This window comes from Dendropsophus ebraccatus, chromosome 10 (genome assembly GCF_027789765.1).
Source record: "Dendropsophus ebraccatus isolate aDenEbr1 chromosome 10, aDenEbr1.pat, whole genome shotgun sequence".
Classification (NCBI taxonomy): Eukaryota; Metazoa; Chordata; class Amphibia; order Anura; family Hylidae; genus Dendropsophus; species Dendropsophus ebraccatus.
Window position 1 is genome coordinate 88,776,940 of NC_091463.1, and position 23,864 is coordinate 88,800,803.

Genomic DNA, 23,864 nt, shown 5'->3' on the forward strand with positions numbered 1-23,864 from the left:
CATACACACAAACCACCAAAAATACCGCCGCACAATTACAGCCGCAAATACAGCCGCACAGTTACAGCGTCTGAACCTAGCCTGAAAGTGTAAAAAAAAAAAAAAAATGTTTTACACAATGCCCCAAAGCCCCTCCCCCAATAAAAGTGAAAATCACCCCCACTTCCCATTTCATGCATAAAACACATAAAAACTAATAAAGTTAATTAACATATTATACACCATAGCATGCATAATCGCCCGATCTATTAAAATAAAACAATATTTTTCCCGCACGGTGAACGGCGTGAACAAAAAGCGGTAAAAATACGCAGAGATTGCTTTTTTTTAATGACATTTTATGTATAAAAAAATGTATAAAAAGCGATCAATACGTTTGATGTAGAAAAAATTTTTACTAATAAAAACTAGACATCATGACAAAAAATGACACCCCATATGACCCCGTAGGTGAAAAAGTGAATCTGCTATGGGAGTCACAATAGGGCCATTTTAAATATGCCTATTTGCAAAAAAAAAGTTTTACTGCTAATAAAAATAGTAAAATGTTAGAAAACCTAGTAACCATACATATCGCCGTGTTCAGACTGACCTATAGAATAAAGGAAAAATGCCAGTTTTACTGTTAAGTGCATTACGTAAACATGGAAGCCCCCCAAAATTTGCGGAATCGCATTCTTTGACTCAAATTCACCACATAAATGATATTTTGGGGGTTCCGTCATTCATTTTATGGCAGATTGAAAGATGCCATTACAAAGTACACCTGCTCCTGAAAAAAACAAGCCCTCACATGGCCCTGTAGGTGGAAAAATGAAAGCGTTATGGGTCTTAGAAGACGAGAAGGAAAAAACGAAAATGCAAAAGTGACAATTGTCCCAGTCCTTAAGGTCATTTCAGGCTCTGTCCTTAAAGGGGTAGTTCACCCAAAAAAAAATTCTTTCCAATCAACTGCTGCCATGAAGTGCCAGAGATTTGTAATTTACTTCTATTAAAAAATCTCAAGCCCTCCAGTACTTATCAGCTGCTGTATGCCCAACAGGAAGTTGTATTATTTCCAGTCTGGAGAGCAGGAGAGGTTTTCTATGGGTATTTGCTACTGTTCTGGACAGTTCCTGACATGGACAGAGGTGGCAGCAGGGAGCACTTTGTCAGACAGGAAAGAAAACACCACTTCCTGCTGGACACACAGCAGTTGAAAAGTACTGGAAGACTTAAGATTTTTTTAATAGAAGTGAATTACAAATCTCTTGCACTTCATGGCACCAGTTGATTTGAAAGAAATTTTTTTTTGGGTGGACTACCCTTTTAAGGGGTTAATATATGGTTTTTCTTTTTTTTTTCATGTCTTTGTTGTGGGTGGAGTCTTTCATTTGCTACTTCTCTCAGCATTCTAGATTTCAGCAGTAGTAGTACTAGATGCTCACTAGTTAAACTTCTATATATTGCTTTCTACTCTGCTGGCCGTACGGCTTCTATAACAGCAATATTTATCATATGAGAATTGTGCGACTGCCCGTCAGTATTACTATGCACTCTCCCAAGGTCCCTTTCCCTTCTTGGTTTGTACTTTTTTTCCTATAGTGTGATGGATTTGATGATGATTGTCATTTTCTTGACTTGTTTGTTTTACTGTTTTTGAAACAAAAAACTTTAATAAAAATATAATGTGTTGAAAAACTTCCAATTTTACAAATTTGTGGGAATTTTGTTTTCACACTGTTCACAGGGCAGTAAAACTGACAGGTTATATGTATTGCTCAGGTCCATTCAATTACCATGATGCCTCATTTGTATAACTTTTAACAATTTTTTTTTTTTTTACAACAAAAAAAACAACTGCTTAACCCCTTCAAGACCAAGCCTATTTTGGCCTTAAAGAGAACCAATCACCTAAAATTAACTGTCCCTATAATAAAAGTTTCTCTCTCCCTAAGTCTATTCCTGAAGATACAGACTGCATTTACAGTCTGTATCTTATACTGTACCCAATCCTGTATAGTAGTAAAAGTATTGCTGGGCGCCGCCATCTTGATGACGTCACTTGCGTTCCAGCGGTGCGTTCCAGCAGTGGAACGCAACTGACGTCATGAAGATGGCGGTGCCCGGGAATACTGCACCGCTATACAGGATTAGGTAAAGTATAAGATACAGACTGCAAAGGCAGTCTGTATCTCCATAAGGTCTACTTATAAAGATACAGACTGCCTGTGCAGTCTGTATCTTATACTTTACCTAATCCTATGTAGCAGTGTAGTAAGCCGGGCGCCATCTTGATGACTGGAACGCACCGCTGGAACGCAAATGACGTCATCAAGATGGCGCCCGGCATTACTGCACCGCTACAAAGGAGTAGGTAAAGTATAAGATACAGACTGCAAAGGCAGTCTGTATCTTTATAAGTAGACCTTATGGAGATACAGACTGCCTTTGCAGTCTGTATCTTATACTTTACCTACTCCTATGTAGCGGTGCAGTAATGCCGGGCGCCATCTTGATGACGTCATTTGCGTTCCAGCGGTGCGTTCCAGTCATCAAGATGGCGCCCGGCTTACTACACTGCTACATAGGATTAGGTAAAGTATAAGATACAGACTGCAAATGCAGTCTGTATCTTCATGAGAAAACTAATAGGTTTAATTAGGACAGATATACACAGCGATCTCGCGCTGTATAGCGCGAGATCGCTGTGTATTTACAGAGCGGCGGGCAAAGGCTCATGGGAGCTCTTCCTGCCGCTCTGCATGCCGGGAGCTTCCTGTCACGCGCCGGCTCTTTTGAAAAGAGCCGGCGCGTGACAGTGAAGAGAGACATGAATAAATTAAAAGTTTACTAAGTTGGGGCCTAGTGTTAGCCGGTATAAAATGGCTAACACTAACCCCCTATTATTACCCCAGTACCCAATGCCACCAGGGGTACTGGGAAGAGCCGGGTGCCAGTGGTCCCGGAGCGTCAAAATTGGCGCTCCTGGACCGGGCGGCAGCAGGCTGGTAAGATTTAGGCTGGGGAGGGCCTAAACCAATGGCTCTTCCCACCCTGGTGTTACCAGGCTGCTGTCGTTTGGTTTTTAACCCGGCTGGTTATAAAAAAAAGGGGGACCCTATGCGTTTTTTTTTAAATTATTTATTTATTATAAAAAAAAAACCCGCATAGGGTCCCCCCTATTTTTATAATCAGCCGGGTTAAAAACCAAACGACAGCAGCCTGGTAACACCAGGGTGGGAAGAGCCATTGGTTTAGGCCCTCCCCAGCCTAAATCTTACCAGCCTGCTGCCGCCCGGTCCAGGAGCGCCAATTTTGACGCTCCGGGACCACTGGCACCCGGCTCTTCCCAGTACCCCTGGTGGCATTGGGTACTGGGGTAATAATAGGGGGTTAGTGTTAGCCATTTTATACCGGCTAACACTAGGCCCCAACTTAGTAATGGATTCCGTCTATTAGACGGCTTCCACTACTAAGTCTATAAAGTAAAGAAATAAAGACAACACACAAGTTAAAAAATTTTTTTATTCAAATAAAAACACCCCCACACCCCTCATTGACCATTTTATTAAAAAAATTAAAACAACAACCGCTGGTCATCGACGTAGTCCATGGAATCCGACGTAATCCCCAGGATACCGATATCTGAAATACAAAAAGGGAGAAACACACAAAAAAAACACAAACAGGAGCACAACACCCATCATTGTGAGCGGTGTTGTGCTCCTTACAGTATGCAGCATCTTTACAGATCGCTGCTTACAGTCTGACCCCCAAGGGGTTAAGGGAGGATGTATTGCATCCCCCTTAACCCCCTGGGGGCCAGACTGATGTCAGACTGCACCCATCCCAGCAAGGAAGGGGTTAAGTGACCCCCCTTCCTTGCTGGGAGGGGTGCAGTGCAGGGGAGGGGAGAGCTCTATACTCACCCCGATGTGTCCTCTTCGCTGGTCCGCAGCACAATGAAGTCACTGTACTGCGGACCGGCTCATTATATGTGCGCTCAGCCGATCAGCCAATCAGCTGAGCGCACATATAATTCTAAATGTTTCTTCTAATAATGCTATTGTCATAACATAATTAGAAGAAACATCTGATGTTTTAATTAAAGTAAAGTGATGATTAGTACAGAAAGCTCTATTGCCGGCAATATGAATTAACGGCTTATGGAGCTTCCTGTACTAATTAATATTTAATTAATAAAACACATTTTCGTTGAAATAAATACAGTTTCTTTGTTCAATAATTTAATTCTAACGAATCCATCATTGTGCAATTAAATATACTGTCAAAAAATAAATATATAGATAAATATACATTTATTTATATATCTATTTATTTTAACAGTATATTTAATTGCAAAATGATGGATTCGTTAGATATAAAAAAATATTGTATAAAAAAATGTATAAAAAGCGATCAATACGTTTGATGTAGAAAAAATTTTTACTAATAAAAACTAGACATCATGACAAAAAATGACACCCCATATGACCCCGTAGGTGAAAAAGTGAATCTGCTATGGGAGTCACAATAGGGCCATTTTAAATATGCCTATTTGCAAAAAAAAAGTTTTACTGCTAATAAAAATAGTAAAATGTTAGAAAACCTAGTAACCATACATATCGCCGTGTTCAGACTGACCTATAGAATAAAGGAAAAATGCCAGTTTTACTGTTAAGTGCATTACGTAAACATGGAAGCCCCCCAAAATTTGCGGAATCGCATTCTTTGACTCAAATTCACCACATAAATGATATTTTGGGGGTTCCGTCATTCATTTTATGGCAGATTGAAAGATGCCATTACAAAGTACACCTGCTCCTGAAAAAAACAAGCCCTCACATGGCCCTGTAGGTGGAAAAATGAAAGCGTTATGGGTCTTAGAAGACGAGAAGGAAAAAACGAAAATGCAAAAGTGACAATTGTCCCAGTCCTTAAGGTCATTTCAGGCTCTGTCCTTAAAGGGGTAGTTCACCCAAAAAAAAATTCTTTCCAATCAACTGCTGCCATGAAGTGCCAGAGATTTGTAATTTACTTCTATTAAAAAATCTCAAGCCCTCCAGTACTTATCAGCTGCTGTATGCCCAACAGGAAGTTGTATTATTTCCAGTCTGGAGAGCAGGAGAGGTTTTCTATGGGTATTTGCTACTGTTCTGGACAGTTCCTGACATGGACAGAGGTGGCAGCAGGGAGCACTTTGTCAGACAGGAAAGAAAACACCACTTCCTGCTGGACACACAGCAGTTGAAAAGTACTGGAAGACTTAAGATTTTTTTAATAGAAGTGAATTACAAATCTCTTGCACTTCATGGCACCAGTTGATTTGAAAGAAATTTTTTTTTGGGTGGACTACCCTTTTAAGGGGTTAATATATGGTTTTTCTTTTTTTTTTTCATGTCTTTGTTGTGGGTGGAGTCTTTCATTTGCTACTTCTCTCAGCATTCTAGATTTCAGCAGTAGTAGTACTAGATGCTCACTAGTTAAACTTCTATATATTGCTTTCTACTCTGCTGGCCGTACGGCTTCTATAACAGCAATATTTATCATATGAGAATTGTGCGACTGCCCGTCAGTATTACTATGCACTCTCCCAAGGTCCCTTTCCCTTCTTGGTTTGTACTTTTTTTCCTATAGTGTGATGGATTTGATGATGATTGTCATTTTCTTGACTTGTTTGTTTTACTGTTTTTGAAACAAAAAACTTTAATAAAAATATAATGTGTTGAAAAACTTCCAATTTTACAAATTTGTGGGAATTTTGTTTTCACACTGTTCACAGGGCAGTAAAACTGACAGGTTATATGTATTGCTCAGGTCCATTCAATTACCATGATGCCTCATTTGTATAACTTTTAACAATTTTTTTTTTTTTTACAACAAAAAAAACAACTGCTTAACCCCTTCAAGACCAAGCCTATTTTGGCCTTAAAGAGAACCAATCACCTAAAATTAACTGTCCCTATAATAAAAGTTTCTCTCTCCCTAAGTCTATTCCTGAAGATACAGACTGCATTTACAGTCTGTATCTTATACTGTACCCAATCCTGTATAGTAGTAAAAGTATTGCTGGGCGCCGCCATCTTGATGACGTCACTTGCGTTCCAGCGGTGCGTTCCAGCAGTGGAACGCAACTGACGTCATGAAGATGGCGGTGCCCGGGAATACTGCACCGCTATACAGGATTAGGTAAAGTATAAGATACAGACTGCAAAGGCAGTCTGTATCTCCATAAGGTCTACTTATAAAGATACAGACTGCCTGTGCAGTCTGTATCTTATACTTTACCTAATCCTATGTAGCAGTGTAGTAAGCCGGGCGCCATCTTGATGACTGGAACGCACCGCTGGAACGCAAATGACGTCATCAAGATGGCGCCCGGCATTACTGCACCGCTACATAGGAGTAGGTAAAGTATAAGATACAGACTGCAAAGGCAGTCTGTATCTTTATAAGTAGACCTTATGGAGATACAGACTGCCTTTGCAGTCTGTATCTTATACTTTACCTACTCCTATGTAGCGGTGCAGTAATGCCGGGCGCCATCTTGATGACGTCATTTGCGTTCCAGCGGTGCGTTCCAGTCATCAAGATGGCGCCCGGCTTACTACACTGCTACATAGGATTAGGTAAAGTATAAGATACAGACTGCAAATGCAGTCTGTATCTTCATGAGAAAACTAATAGGTTTAATTAGGACAGATATACACAGCGATCTCGCGCTGTATAGCGCGAGATCGCTGTGTATTTACAGAGCGGCGGGCAAAGGCTCATGGGAGCTCTTCCTGCCGCTCTGCATGCCGGGAGCTTCCTGTCACGCGCCGGCTCTTTTGAAAAGAGCCGGCGCGTGACAGTGAAGAGAGACATGAATAAATTAAAAACGCGGACAGAAAATTCCTTAATTCTATTTACAAATATTAATAAAAAAGTAATTTAAATAGAATTAAGGAATAAAAAAAAAAAAAAATCTTCCGTGATTGGTTCTCTTTAATGACCAGGCTCATTTTTCAAAATCTGACCTGTTTCACTTTATGCGCTCATAGCTCAGTGATGCTTTAACGTATGCTAGCGATTATGAGATTGTTTTTTCGTCACATATGGCACTTTATATTAGTGGCAAAATTTGGTCACTACTTTGTGTGTTTTTTGTGAAAAACATCAAAATATCATGAAAAATTAAAAAAATTAGCATTTTATGAACTTTGAAATACTCTGCTTCTAAAAAAAGAAAGTCGTAGCACATAAATTAGTTACTAAGTCACATTACCAATGTGTCCTCTTTATTCTGGCTTCATTTCATAAACATATTTTACATTTTTAGGGTGTTACGGGGCTTAGAAATTTATCAGCAAATTACCACATTTTCGTGAAAGTTTCCAAAACTGATTTTTTTAGGGACCAGTTCTTTTTTTAAGTTGATTTAGGAGGCTTGTATACTGGAAACCCCCATAAGTGACCCCATTTTGGAAACTACACACCTTAAAGAATTAATCTAGGGGTATAATAAGCATTTTAACCCTACAGGGGCTGGAGCAAAGTATTCACCATTAGGCCGTAAAAAAATGGAAAATTAAACTTTTCCAATAATATATACGTTTAGATTAAAGTTTCTCATTTTAAAAAGGAACATGAGAGAAAAAGCACCCCAAAATTTGTAACGCAGGTTCTCATGTGTACAACGGTACCCCATATGTGGGCGTAAACCACTGAATGGGCACACAGCAGGGCTCAGAAGGAAGGGAGCGCCAATTAGCTTTTCCAATGCAGATTTTGCTGAAGAAGTTTCTGAGCACCAGGTGCATTTGCAGAGCCCCTGTAGTGTCAGCAGAATAGAACCCGCCCAAACGTCACCCCATTTTGGAAAGTACACCCCTCAAAGAATTAATCTTGGGGTAGGATGAGCATTTTGACCCCACAGGTATTAGAGGAAAGTATTCAAAATTAGACAGTAAAAATTAAAAACTCGAATTTTTCCAATAATATGTTCGCTTAGTTTGAAATTTCTCAATTTCACGAGGAACAAGAGAAAAAAATTACCCCAAAATTTATAACGCAGGTTCTCTTGAGTACAACGGTACCCCAAATGTGGGCATAAACCACTGCATGGGCACACAGCGGGGCTCAGAAGGAAGGGAGCGCCAATTAGCTTTTTCAATGCAGATTTTGCTGTAGAAGTTTCTGAGCGCCAGGTGCGTTTGCAGTGCCCCTGTAGTGCCAGCGGAGTGAACCCCCCCCCCCCCCCATAAGACACCCCATTTTGGAAAGTGCACCCCTCAAAGAATTCATCTTGGTGTGTGGTGAGCATTTTGACCCCACAGGTATTGGAGGAAAGTATTCAAAACTGGCCAGTAAAAATGAAAAACTCGAATTTTTCTAATAATATGTTCATTTAGTTTGAAATTTCAAAATTTCACAAGGAACAGGAGAAAAAATGTACCCGAAATCTGTAACGCAGGTTCTCCTGAGTAGAACAGTACCCCATATGTGGGCATAAACCACTGTATGGGCACACAGCAGGGCTCAGAAGGAAGGGAGCGCCAATTTGCTGGAGCAAAACCGCAGCTAGTAATAGTTATTAGAACAGCGCAGTTACTAAAATACAATAAAGAAAATGTCATTACAGGTAACGTGGGGTGGTTACGGACAGTATGGGGTGGTTCCGGGTAATCTGGAGGTGGTTACGGGCAACCTGGGGTGGTTACGGTGAACATGGGGTGGTTACGGGTAATCTGGGGTGGATACGGACAACCTGGGGTGGTTACGGTGAACATGGGGTGGTCACAGGCAACCTGGGGTGGTTACGGGCAACGTGGCGTGCAAACGGACAACCTGCTGTGGTTACAGACAATCTGGGGTGGATATGGTCAACATGGGGTGGTCACAGGCAACCTGGGGTGGTTACGGGCAACGTGGGGTGGATACGGACAACCTGCTGTGGTTACAGACAACCTGGGGTGGTTACGGGCAACGTGGGGTGGATACGGACAACCTGCTGTGGTTACAGACAACCTGGGGTGGTTACAGGCAACCTGGGGTGATTACAGGCAACCTGGGGTGGTTACAGGCAACCTGACGTGGATACGGACAACCTGGGGTGGTTACAGGCAACCTGGGGTGGTTACAGGCAACCTGGGGTGGTTACAGGCAACCTGACAAGGATACGGACAACCGGCTGTGGTTACAGACAACCTGGGGTGGTCACAGGCAACCTGACGTGGATACGGACAACCTTGGGTGGTTACAGGCAACCTGGGGTGGTTACAGGCAACCTGGGGTGGTTACAGGCAACCTGGGGTGGTTACAGGCAATCTGACGTGGATACGGACAACCTGCTGTGGTTACAGACAACCTGCTGTGGTTACAGGCAATCTAGGGTGGTTACAGGCAACCTGCTGTGGTTACAGGCAATCTAGGGTGGTTACAGGCAACCTGCTGTGGTTAGGGTAAACATGAGGTGGTTACGGGCAACGTGGGGTGGTTACAGGCAACCTGCTGTGGTTACAGGCAATCTAGGGTGGCTACAGGCAACCTGCTGTGGTTAGGGTAAACATGAGGTGGTTACGGGCAACGTGGGGTGGTTACGGAGAATCTGGGGTGGTTACGGGCAATCTGGGGTGGTTACGGATAAACTGCAGTGCTCATAGGTAATCTGAGGTGGGTACCTGTAATCTGGCGTGGTTACGGGCAATCTGGAGGGGGTCATTGGCAATTTGGGGTGGTCAGTGGCAAGGTGCGGTGGTCAGAGGCGACCTGCGGTGGTTGCGTGCAATCTGGGGGGGTTACATGTAATCTGGCATGATTACGGCAACCTGCGGTGGTTAGGGCAACCTGGGGGGGGGGGGGGTTACAGACAATCTAGATTTGTTACGGATAAACTGAAGTGCTTATAGGTAATCTGGGGTGGGTACATGTAATTTGGGGTGATTACGGACAATCTGGAGGGGGTCACGGGCAACGTGCGGTGGTTACGGGCAACGTGCAGTGGTTACGGGCAACGTGCAGTGGTTACGGGCAACGTGCAGTGGTTACGTGTAATCTGGGGGGTTACGTGCAATCTGACGTGATTACGGACAACCTGGGGGGGTTACGGGTAATTTAGGAGTAAACTGCAATTATTACTATAATAAAAAGTGTGTTTTACTTTTTTGTGTGTTTGTCACTTTTTGTACTTTACACATTCATTTTCACTGTATTACTATGATTACTGTGATATTTTCTATCACAGTAATCATAGTTCAGTGACAGAGACCAAATTGGTCTCTGTCACTTTCAATTTTCAGAGTTGGCTGGTTATGTAGCGCATGCGCACTTCATAACCAGCCAGGACGTTGAGGAGGAAGGAGCTCCAGGATCAGGTAACGTATAAGGGGTAGGGGGGGTGACAGGGGGACGGGGGGTGACTGGGGGGGGGGTGGGGGGCGACTTGGGGGACGGACCCTGACACTTTTTATCCCCTGTCACCAATCATTGATGGTGACGGGATAAAAAGTGCATCCCTGCACTGTGAACAGGCGATCGGCGGTATATAGTATATACCGCCGATCGCCTGTTTCGGGACCCCACAGGGGGGTCCCCGATCACTGCCCCATGCTCTCCGCTACCTCCGGTGGCGGAGAGCATGGGGTTTTAATTCATTTTTACATTTCCATCGCTGTGAACAGATATACTCTGTTCACAGCGATGGCGGCGGCCATCTTGGATCCGATGACCGCCGGGGAGGGGGGTTAGGAGGGGGGGGCTGATCTGGGGTCTGATTCACTTATTTCATCTCCCCCCACCGTGGATTCACGGTGGGGGGAGATGAAAAGCACTGCAGCGCTGGCCCATTAGTGACCGCCGTATCGGCGGTCACTAAGGGATTAACTGCCGGGATCCGGGCACGGCGCGAATCTCGGCAGTTGCGGCGGGTGCCCGGCTATCACTGACAGCCGGGCCCCGCCGGGGATGACAGGAGTGCAGCTCCTGCGCCCCTGTCATCCCGTGGACGTACCGGCACGTCCATCTGCAGGAACTGTATGCAGATTTGGACGTGCCAGTACTTCCATATGCGGCAAGGGGTTAAATACCCATATTCTGACCACATTTTAAAGCCTAAAGAGCTGTTTTAGACTCATTTTTGCCATGATCTGTAATTTTTAGGGTTATTATTTTGGTATAGATGGGAATTCTTGATTACTGGTATATGATCTGATAAAAAAAAATTGCACAAAGATACTAAATACGTTTATTTTTTAATTTTTAGCGTAACTGCGTAAAAGCGTAACTGTCATTTCAGTGTCATTTTTCTGAAAACAATAAATATGTATAGTACAAGCGATTTTAATAAACTCTGTAATAGGTTTTATTTACCAAAAGAGTTTCCTTCTGTAGTCAAAGAGCAGTTTTTCTTGCTCCCCCCTCACTTCAGGAGAAGCAGGATTTCTGTGTCCATTATGTGGCTATGGAGAGGGGAGGGGCTGAGAGGAATGAGTGAGCACGGAGCAGTCCTGCACAGCACTGCACCCTGCAATCTTCTCTCAGCAAGTTCCTAGATAAGCACTGACCTCTCTGACCCCTGAATCCAGCGTTTTAGATGCCCAGACAGTCTACAAACAGCTGCCCTGCATGTCACCTCTTCCTGCTCATTCATCTCCCCTGGCCGCTCCCCCCTCTACAGGAGATAATGGAGAGAGCAGAACTTGTCTTCACTGGCTTCTCTGTAATGAAGACTGCTTTGCCTGATAATGCACAGATAACAAGTCAGGGGGGGAGGCTGGGAGATTGCTTTTTAAGTATAGAAAGAGGCTTTTTTTGGCTGATAAAACCTATTACAGAGGTTCTTAAAATCGCTTATACTACTGATTTCTGCAATAAAAAGAAAACATGACAGTTACGTCATGTACGCGACGCGACCCCGCTCTGAACTGCTGCGATCCCGACTGCTATCTGCAGCACAGGACCGCGGCTATTAGCGGGAGTGGTCTGATCGCCGCTCCCGCTAATTAACACCGTTGGATGCAGCTGTCAAACATGACAGCTGCATCTAACAGTGTTAAATGCAGCCCATCCCTGGTGTCTAGTGGAGGATCCCCCCCGCGATGCGATCGCGGAGGGGGATCCCTTTATCTTACCGGGCCAGGCCTCAGCGACATAATGACGCTGATCCCGGCTCCATACTCTTTTGTATTGGCCTGCAGCAGGCCAAAGCAATAGAGCACCGATCTGATGGATCAGTGCTGTGTAATACAGCTACACTGATCTCTATGAGAGATCAGTGTAGCTGTATTAGAATTAAAGTGAAAGTAAAAGAAAAAAAGTGTTTCCATTAATAAAAAGCCCCCTCCCCTAATAAAAGTTTGAATCACCCCCCTTTTCCCATTTTATTAATATAAATAAATAAACAAACAAAAATGTTTGGTATTGTCACGTGCGTAAACCCGCAAACTATTAATTTATCACATTCCTGATCAAAGTGCAAAAATTGCGGATTTTTGGTCGCATCAAATCCAGAAACACTTTAATGAAAAGCGATCAAAAAGTCGCATACACGCAATCAAGGTACCGATAGAAAGAACACATGATGGCGCAAAAAATTACACCTTAACCAGCCTCATAGACCTAAGGATAAAAGCGCTATAAGCCTGGGAATAGAGCGATTTTAGGGAACGTTTTTTGGTGGAGCTGATTTTATTTTTTTAAAAGCCATCAAATAATATAAAAGTTATACATGTTACATATCGTTTTAATCGTACCGACTTGAGGAACATGTATAACATGTCAGTTTTTCCATAGGACAAACAGTGTAAAAACGAAAAGCCCCCAAAGAAAAAGAATTGTGTTTATTTTTCAATTTCACTGCGCACATAATTTTTTTCTGGTCTCACAGCATATTTTATAGAAACATTAAGTCTGCCATTACAAAGTACAATTAGTGACGCAATAAATAAGGGCTCATGTGGGTCTGTAGGTGAAAAAATGCAAGTGCTATGGCCTTTTAAACACAAGGAGGAAAAAGTGAAAACAAAAATTGGCTCAGTCCTTAAGAGGTTAAGGACCCTGGGAAAAAATTTTTTAACATTTTTATTTTTTCATTCTTTCCATATAAGTGCTTGTTTTTTTGTATGGCAAAATTTACACCCTTCATTTTGCCATAAATTACAGAAATAATTTTGTAAGGTTTTTTTTTAAATTAGGGTTTGTTTTTATTCTGTTTATCATATTTCATGTTATCTGTATTTCTCAGGTTGGCACGATTATAATGATAATGATATAACTTGTATAGTTTTCATCTTGTTTTACTGCTTTAAAAAAAAGAAAAATATTTGTTAAAAAAATAAATACAAATTCCTATATTTTGACCCCTATAACTGCTTTAATTTTTCGGCCTAAGGATTTGTATTGGGCTCCATTTGTTGCGGCGCAATGTGTTATTCGTGTAATGTGTAAGTAGTCAGGTGATTGACAACTACATGCACACATACACTAATACCTGTCAATCACTAAATAGTTACGCCCATTTGACTTCCTAGCCCTGGATGAGCAGAGATTTACATGAATAACTAACAATCTATCCAGGAACTTTTCCACAAAACTATCCATCATTCTTCTCAGTTCTTCCTGCTCTATAGCGAGCTGCCTGCAGATTGGGCTGCATTTGCAGTGTGACAGGTTCCCTTATAGTTCCCATACAAGACTGTTTAGTAGCGTCACATCACTGAGATGCTGGAGATCAATCAATAGACTATACAGTTACATGTCACAATAGTGATCACCAGTCCTGACATATCCCATAGTCTTACCATCCCCCAGTATGGATATAACTCCCCCCATCTGACAAGGAGCGGCTCCCCCAGTATGGATACAACTCCCCCCATCTGACAAGGAGCGGCTCCCCCAGTATAGATACAACTCCCCCCATCTGACAAGGAGCGGCTCCCCCAGTATGGATACAACTCCCCCCATCTGACAAGGAGCGGCTCCCCCAGTATGGATACAACTCCCCCCATCTGACAAGGAGCGGCTCCCCCAGTATGGATACAACTCCCCCCATCTGACAAGGAGCGGCTCCCCCAGTATGGATACAACTTCCCCCATCTGACAAGGAGCGGCTCCCCCAGTATAAATACAACTCCCCCCATCTGACAAGGAGCGGCTCCCCCAGTATGGATACAACTCCCCCCATCTGACAAGGAGCGTCTCCCCCAGTATAGATACAACTCCCCCCATCTGACAAGGAGCGGCTCCCCAGTATGGATACCACTCCCCCCATCTGACAAGGAGCGGCTCCCCCAGTATGGATACAACTCACCCCACACGATGCTCAGTGGCTCCCCCAGGCTGCTGTGATCCACATAACAGGAGTAGCTGTCGCCCTCTTTGGGTAACACCTCCGCACTGACCCTGATCTGATAGGTGCCGTCAGGATTGGGGAGGGTGCGTGTGGTCTGATATGCGGGAAGGTCGTCCACCCTGTTCTTCATCCACTTCACATCCACTGGTTTGGGATGAAATCCGTACGCCTGGCAGTGAAGCGTCAGAATCCCATCTCTTTCCTGACCGGAGACCTTCACCTGTGGCCGAACTGAGAGGGAAGAAGAAGAGAATATAAGTGTCCTCCCTGTAGCCCAGATGTGATGTCTCCTCCTCTCTGGTGGTCTGTACCATCTGCAGAGACCCCTGTACTCTGTATAACACTCAGGAGACCCCTGTACTCTGTATAACACTCAGGAGACCCCTGTACTCTGTATAACACTCGGGAGACCCCTGTACTCTGTATAACACTCGGGAGACCCCTGTACTCTGTATAACACCGAGGAGACCCCCATGCTCTGTATAACACTCAGGAGAGCCCCGTACTCTGTATAACACTCAGGAGAGCCCCGTGCTCTGTATAACACTCAGGAGACCCCTGTACTCTGTATAACACTCAGAAGACCCCTGTACTCTGTATAACACTAAGGAGACCCCCATGCTCTGTATAACACTCAGGAGAGCCCTGTACTCTGTATAACACTCAGGAGAGCCCCGTACTCTGTATAACACTCAGGAGAGCCCCTGTACTCTGTATAACACTCAGGAGACCCCCATGCTCTGTATAACACTCAGGAGAGCCCCGTACTCTGTATAACACTCAGGAGACCCCTGTACTCTATATAACACTCAGGAGAGCCCCGTACTCTGTATAACACTCAGGAGACCCCCCTGTACTCTGTATAACACTCAGGAGAGCCCCGTACTCTGTATAACACTCAGGAGAGCCCCGTACTCTGTATAACACTCAGGAGAGCCCCGTACTCTGTATAACACTCAGGAGAGCCCCGTACTCTGTATAACACTCAGGAGAGCCCCGTACTCTGTATAACACTCAGGAGAGCCCCGTACTCTGTATAACACTCAGGAGAGCCCCGTACTCTGTATAACACTCAGGAGAGCCCCGTACTCTGTATAACACTCAGGAGAGCCCCGTACTCTGTATAACACTCAGGAGAGCCCCGTACTCTGTATAACACTCAGGAGAGCCCCGTACTCTGTATAACACTCAGGAGAGCCCCGTACTCTGTATAACACTCAGGAGAGCCCCGTACTCTGTATAACACTCAGGAGAGCCCCGTACTCTGTATAACACTCAGGAGAGCCCCGTACTCTGTATAACACTCAGGAGAGCCCCGTACTCTGTATAACACTCAGGAGAGCCCCGTACTCTGTATAACACTCAGGAGAGCCCCGTACTCTGTATAACACTCAGGAGAGCCCTGTAATCTGTATAACACTCAGGAGACCCCTGTACTCTGTATAACACTCAGGGGACCCCTGTACTCTGTATAACACTCAGGGGACCCCTGTACTCTGTATAACACTCAGGGGACCCCCTGTACTCTGTATAACACTGAGGGGACCCCTGTACTCTGTATAAAACTAAGGGGACCCCTGTACTCTGTATAAAACTAAGGGGACCCCTGTACTCTGTATAACACTCAGGAGACCCCTGTACTCTGTATAATACTAAGGGGACCCCTGTACTCTGTATAATACTAAGGGGACCCCTGTACTCTGTATAATACTAAGGGGACCCCTGTACTATGTATAACACTCAGGAGACCCTTGTGCTCCTGACATATAAGAATAGATCTCCATGACACTAGACATGTCACTGTGGCGGGGGAACTGCTGACTGTAAGGAGAGGAACCTGCACTGGTGGGTGAGGTGATGGCGGCATGTAATCAGGCAGATTACCCCCCAGATACCACAGTCAGTAGTGACCGCTGCATCTAAGGGTGAAAAAGTTAATGTGAGGAACTCTGTCTGTCTCCTCATTGGATTGCTGTGGCAGCCGGGAACCTAACTAGTTACTTCTCAGGATAATAACCCCTGTCCATGTGCCCTGTTAGGGTAATGTATCTTATAGATATATATGTATGGGGTCTATTAAGCTTCCCAACCCAAACTGTTGCCTTGTATATATGTATATATGTTTCTTTGTAACTTTTGGTTTTTATCTGACAATTACTTCTTGCATTCCACTGTTCTATTGTGTATTAAAGGGGTATTCCGCTCAAACAAATTTTTTTAACATGTTACTGCTCTTGTGGTGAATATAACAAACAGCCTATTCCTACCTTTCCATGCTCCCCCAGTCTCCTCCTATGTTATCTTCAGGTCCCCGGCTGAACGATCCCATCTCCACTTCCGAGACTTATCTTGGGGGTGACAGCCTGCTCAGCCAATCACTGGCCGCGGTGCTGTTCCGTCTATATCAGTGATTGGCTAAGTGGCTGTCACCCCTGAGATCCATCTCAGAAGTGAAGGCAGGATCGCCCGGCAGGGGACATGAAGATGATGTAGGAGGAGAATAGGCTGTCTGATATCTTCTCCTGAAGGGCGGCAACATAATAACATTTTAGTTTGATCAGAAAAACCTTTTACATTTAAAAATGTGGTAACTGGTGTTGGAGATTTATTGAGATATCTATAATAACTAATAAGTATAGTTGTGTCCCATCAGGATTCATGAATTATCTTTGAATTCTAGAGCCTCATTCCCAGAGGTCGAAATGATTAAATTGTAATATTTGGCTTCCTGTGGACGTGGACGACCCACGGCCGATCATCTGCCTGATTGATTATCCAGTGCAGGGACTCTGGGACTGCTCCACATACTAGTATCTAGGAGTAGTCTATATCTAGACTAGTAGTCTAATAATATAACACAGAGAGAGTTTTCATGCGGGTTCATATTGATTAGATTAAGCACCTTCAGCTCTGTGTTCAGCACCATGGACAGCACCCGGCCATCCCAGGGAACCTCACTAGTTGTTTTTGCAACTTTCTGTGTTAATAACTTTTGAATCACATGAGATATTGTTTATTGTACATCTGATTGTGGGGAATCGATCTCTGATACAATTGTGTTCTCCTCTGATATGCTAAACAACCACCTTCCCAATGGAAGAACTTGCCCTTGATCCAATATGGCGGCTTTTAAGATGGCGGCCAAAATATAGTCCCCACACCTATTACTTGCTGGGGGGTATTTAAAAATGTCATTTTCCTTTTTGAAGTAATAGAGTCTTCTGAGACTTCTGACTCCCCCCGTATATAATTATTTCCTTCCACCATGAAACCCCTATGGAATGATTATTGGAGCTATCTTCTACTATACAGCAGCCACTATTCCACCATATGGACATGTTACTTTATCTTTATGATATTAACACTATGGAAACATTTGTTATTAATTATTTATGATCCCTAATATATAAGAATATAGAAGCAATGTTACAGGGACCGTCACCTCCAAACACCCACTAAGTGTAAGTTATCAGTGGACTATACATCAGTAGAGTATACAATGCTGGTTATATATCTACAATTTGTATCTTTCTATGTTATTGCATTGCTTTGCTATAAGCCACAAATAAAGGAGTCTAAGGCTGGGTTCACACTGCGTTTTTGCAATCTGTTTTTTTCATCCGTTTTTTGCAAAAAACGGATGCATTTGTGTGCATCTGTTTTGATCCGTTTTTCCATTGACTTCCATTGTAGAAAAAACGGATCAAAACAGATCAGTTTTTTTAAACGGACACAAAAGTGGTGTCAGCTACGTTTTTGTGTCCGTAAAAAAAAACAAATAAAAACGGATCATCTGTTTTTTGTTTTTTTTTTACAATGGAAATCAATGGAAAAACAGATCAAAACGGATGCACACAAATGCATCCATTTTTGCAAAAAACGGATTGCAAAAACACAGTGTGAACCCAGCTTAAGTCTTCCTCTCTATTATATTCTATTACATTCTCTATGTATCAGCACGCCCAGTGTGTCGGCTTACAGCGGGGAAATACAAAGGAGGAGAAAGCTACAAACTACAGATGTGGAATCAGCGTCCTTCATGCTACCTACAGATGGCTTTAGCTTAGGGTTCAGCTTTATAAAGGTCCTGAGAGCCAACATTGTACAGAAAGATAAAACTGTATGAGGCTATGCTCACACACCCTCAAAATAATGGCTGTTTTTACTGGACCGACGTCATTTAACTGCAAATAATTGGCGTTATTGTAAAATGGACGTTATTATACGGATAATTGTTGTTAGCGGCCGATAAAAACGGTTGAAATTTTGATGTTGAGTTTGAAGTAGTGAAAAGAACATAAAGCTGCTGGTGCCATAACAGTAGTGACCCGGAAAATACAGACAAGGCGTCATTTATAATAAGTGATAACAAAAGGAAATTCCCAAAACAATAGCAGCATTGTTTCCTCTAAGGGTATGTGCACACTGCTTCAAAGAGATGGAAACTCCGTTGTGTAATCCGTCTCTTTCAAGCAGTGTGCACATACCCTAAGGAAGTCAATAAAACCCTGTGTAATCCATCATATCTACCCCACAATAGTGTTAGGATACAAGACCATCCTCATACATCTACACTGATGGATAAGTAATAACAGGGCAGTTTCTATATATATATATATATAGCCTATTCTCACCTCATTACACCTGGGGTCCTCCTGCGTGGTCTCTACCACTTCCCTGCGCTGACCACCGCCCCTTCACTGGTTGTATGGCTGTCCCATCTAGTGATGCACGATGCACCGAAATATCGATACTACTATCGATATTTCGGGCAGAAAAACGGTTCGATACCAGGATTTCCTGGTATCGATACTTCATGTTAATCTGCATAATAGTGCAGATTAACATGAAGTATGGTGCAGTATATGTGCTCTGTGTGCCGCCCCCTGTTGTCCCCTCCTCCGCCCGCGCGCTCTCCGCTCCAGGCGGCGCCAAATGTAAATAGCATAACCGACAGCGGCATTTAACCCCCGCAGAGCCGATCCATATGCAGCACGAGTCTGCTGCATATGGATCAGCCCCTCACTGCTAATGACTGCGGCCTGCAATCCCGCCGTCGGCAGTCATTCAACCATTCCAAATACGGGACCTGCCGGTGCTGCGGCAGCGGTCCCTTACGCCAGCCAGTTCCCCAACCTCCGGGTCCACAATCTGGTCGCCCCCCCCCCCCCTTCCCGCGGGGCCCACTGATACAGTGGCACAACAACTCCCAGAATACCTTCTTGTGGGGAGTTGTTGTTCACAAGGAGGCATGCTGGGAGTTGTTGTGCCAGGAGGCTGCTAATGCATTACAACTCCCAGCAGCATACCTCCTTGTGCACTACATCCCCCAGCATACCTCTTTGCGCACAAGGAGGCATGCTGGGAGTTGTTGTGCCAGGAGGCTGCTAATGCATTACAACTACCAGCAGCATACCTCCTTGTGCACTACATCCCCCAGCATACCTCTTTGTGCACGAGGAGGCGTGCTGGGAGTTGTAGTGCACAAGAATGTATGCTGCACGGAGTTGTTGTGTCAGGAGCTGCACAACTGCAATTCCCTGCATACCTCCTTGTGCACTACAACTCCCAGCATACCTTCTTGTGGGGAGTTGCAAAGCACAAGGAATTATGCTGGAAGTTGTTGTTCACTAGGAGGTATGCTGGGAGTTGTAGTGCACCAGGAGGTATGCTGAGAGGTGTAGTGCACACGGAGGTATGCTGGGAGTTGTAGTGCACAAGGAGGTATGCTGGGAGTTGCAGTTGCGCGGCAGCAGCCTTTCAAAACATCCCAGCATACCTTCTTATGCACTACAACTCCTAGCATACCTCCCTGTGCACTACAACACAAGAAGGTATTCTGGGAGTTGTTGTGCACAGGGAGGTATGTTTGAGGTTAGAGGGGAATTAAAAAATGTAAAAAAAAGTGTTTTTAAAATAAAACAAAAAAAATAATAATAAAGGTTCTAATAATCCCCCCTTTTCCCTTTTTTAAAAAAAACAAAAAACAAAAAAAAACATACATGTATTTGGCATCCATTACATGTGAATTGTCCGAACTATAAAATGTAACAAAGTGATCAAGAAGTCACATAAATAAAAATGTTGTGCATGGGGGGGAACATATCTGTAGTCAGGGAAAAGGGAAATTATATTTGTATTTTTACGTGTTTTTTTTTTTCTCAAACTTTTTATTTAGTATCGAATTGGTATTGAGTATCGAAATCCGAAAGCTGGTATCGGTATCGAACTCAAAATTTTGGTATTGTGACATCCCTAGTCCCATCTCAGTAAGTGATTAGCTGAGCGGGCTGTCACCACAGAAGGGGCGGTGGACAGCGCAGGTGGAGGGGGGGGGGGTACTAATGCCACAGGAGGACAACAGATGTGGTGAGAATAGGCTCTTTCTTTTTTTGCTCCTTATTCTTATTACTGCAACAAAATATCAAATGTTTTTAAGTGCCGAACAACCCCTTTAAACACCTTCCCCCCACGTCAGCAAATTAAGCCCCCCCCTGCGTCCCCCATGTGTGCAGTAACCCCCTCCAGCACCCCCCATGTGTGCAGTTACCCCCCTGCATCCCCCATGTGTGCAGTAACCCCCCCCCAGCACCCCCCATGTGTGCAGTAACCCCCCCAGCATCCCCCATGTGTGCAGTAACCCCCCCAGCATCCCCCATGTGTGCAGTAACCCCCCCCAGCACCCCCCATGTGTGCAGTAACCCCCCCCAGCATCCCCCATGTGTGCAGTAACCCCCCCAGCATCCCCCATGTGTGCAGTAACCCCCCCCCCCAGCATCCCCCATGTGTGCAGTTACCCCCCAGCATCCCCCATGTGTGCAGTAACCCCCCCCCCAGCATCCCACATGTGTGCAGTTACCCCCCCCAGCATCCCCCATGTGTGCAGTTACCCCCCCAGCATCCCCCATGTGTGCAGTTACCCCCCCCCCAGCATCCCCCATGTGTGCAGTTACCCCCCCCCCCCCAGCATCCCCCATGTGTGCAGTTACCCCCCAGCATCCCCCATGTGTGCAGTTACCCCCCGGCATCCCCCATGTGTGCAGTTACCCCCCAGCATCCCCCATGTGTGCAGTTACCCCCCAGCATCCCCCATGTGTGCAGTTACCCCCCCCCAGCACCCCACATGTGTGCAGTTACCCCCCCCCAGCATCCCCCATGTGTGCAGTTACCCCCCCCCAGCACCCCACATGTGTGCAGTTACCCCCCCCAGCATCCCCCATGTGTGCAGTTACCCCCCCCTCAGCATCCCCCATGTGTGCAGTTACCCCCCAGCATCCCCCATGTGTGCAGTTACCCCCCCCCCCAGCACCCCACATGTGTGCAGTTACCCCCCCCAGCATCCCCCATGTGTGCAGTTACCCCCCCCCCCCTCAGCATCCCCCATGTGTGCAGTTACCCCCCGGCTTCCCCCATGTGTGCAGTTACCCCCCAGCATCCCCCATGTGTGCAGTTACCCCCCCCCCCAGCATCCCCCATGTGTGCAGTTACCCCCCCCCCCAGCATCCCTCATGTGTGCAGTTACCCCCCGCAGCATCCCCCATGTGTGCAGTTACCCCCCGCAGCATCCCCCATGTGTGCAGTTACCCCCCCAGCATCCCCCATGTGTGCAGTTACCCCCCCCAGCATCCCCCATGTGTGCAGTTACCCCCCCCCATGTGTGCAGTTACCCCCCCCCATGTGTGCAGTAACCCCCCCCACCAGAGCATCCCCCATGTGTGCAGTTACCCCCCCATGTGTGCAGTTACCCCCCCCCACACACAGCATCCCCCATGTGTGCAGTTACCGCCCACTCAGTATACCCTATGGGGGGCATTTATTAAGTCCGGCGTTTTTTACGCCGGACTTAAAAATGCCCCCGCAGCTTCGGCGCTACAGAGATTTATGTAGAGGCGGACTGCATCTACATAAATCCCGTGCGCGCCGGTGCGCACAGCCGAAAACCTACGCCAGCTGAGGACTGGAGTAGGTTTTCGGCGTATATTTGGGCGGAACGGATGGTAAATCGCGTGGACTATGAGTCCGCGCCCTCCGTTCTGCCCACTACACGCCCCCTTTCCGCCCCCCTGGCGTACTCGGCGGAAAGTGCCGATTTGCGAATATTTTATTCGCAAATCGGCCATTTGCGTATAAAATAATACGCAAATCGGCACTTTCCGCCGAAAATCATCCGTTCGCCGGATGATACATGTGGCCCTATGTGTCCAGTTAAGCCCATCCACACAGGCCCTAGGCACTTTGAGTGTGAGCCCTAATGTGTGCCCGCACACCACATTAGCCCCGCCCACCAGCGGCCGTAGCCCCGCCCACTTTCGGCCGCGAACAGATTTTTTTTTTCTGCTGTTATTATGCTCGGATTATGGCGCCCCCTAGCACGGTACTAGAAACGGCCCTGAGTAATAAGTAGTAATGGCTCCTGGAGATGTAGGACTAGAGCTGATACCCTGCAGTGTGCGGTGCTGTGTCTGCTGTGTACACAGTCATGTGATGTCAGAGCTCCGCCCACAGGTCACACATCACACACATACAGGTCATGTGACAGAAGAGACCATAGCCGGGGGGATACTGAGCGCTCACCTCTCCTCTCCAGATCTTCTCTCCCTTTCTCCACATATTTCTTCAGCCACTCGATACAGATATTCTCCACATAATTCTTGTCTCTCTCCCCCTCCTGCTCCTCCGGACTGTTCCATCTCTGTGCGGTGATCTGGGCCTCGGCCATGGTGGGGATATATGTCCATGTCTGTGTGTCCAGGGACATGAACTCTCTCCCATCATATCCGTACTGACTGTATCCCCTGATGCTGCCGTCATCTCCCAGCTCACAGCCGTACATCACCTGGAAGGAATGGAGACCTGCAGAGAGCACAGGAGCGTGTTATACAGATATATATATACAGGGGATGTGTGTGATATATATATATATATACAGGGGATGTGTGTGTGATATATATATACAGGGGATGTGTGTGTGATATATATATACAGGGGATGTGTGTGTGATATATATATATACAGGGGATGTGTGATATATATATATATATATACAGGGGATGTGTGTGATATATATATATACAGGGGATGTGTGTGTGATATATATATATACAGGGGATGTGTGATATATATATATATATACAGGGGATGTGTGTGATATATATATATACAGGGGATGTGTGTGATATATATATATATATATATATATATACAGGGGATGTGTGATATATATATATACAGGGGATGTGTGTGTGATATATATATACAGGGAATGTGTGTGTGTGATACAGTGGCGTAGCCACCGTGGTCGCGGGGGTCGCCGCCACGACCGGGTCCGCCACAAGGGGGGCCCGCGGGGCCCCCCGATCAATCACTCTTGTGACCGCAAGCATTGTTTTGCTTGCGGTCACAAGAGTCTGGCTCCGTCTTTCCCACGGCTGCTGCGCGGCTGCCGGGGGTGTCGCGTCTTACCCCCGGCAGCGCGCGCATCCCAGAACTCCCTGCGCGACTTGGGCCCTGACTTCCGGTTTCCGGCGCGCAGGAAGTTCTGGGATGCGCGTGC

The 23,864-nt window shown here is 45.4% G+C and overlaps 1 protein-coding gene across 1 annotated transcript in view; it reads right to left on the reverse strand.

Moving 5' to 3' along the window:
• LOC138766301 (class I histocompatibility antigen, F10 alpha chain) overlaps window positions 1–23,864 on the reverse strand; it is a 223,764-nt gene that overhangs the window by 147,397 nt on the left and 52,503 nt on the right. The window contains exons 3-4 of the mRNA XM_069943799.1: window positions 22,886–23,164; window positions 14,270–14,542 (exon numbers count right to left, since the gene is read on the reverse strand). Of these exons, the coding sequence (XP_069799900.1) occupies window positions 14,270–14,542; window positions 22,886–23,164 (552 nt within the window). The remainder of the gene's footprint in view (window positions 1–14,269; window positions 14,543–22,885; window positions 23,165–23,864) is intronic.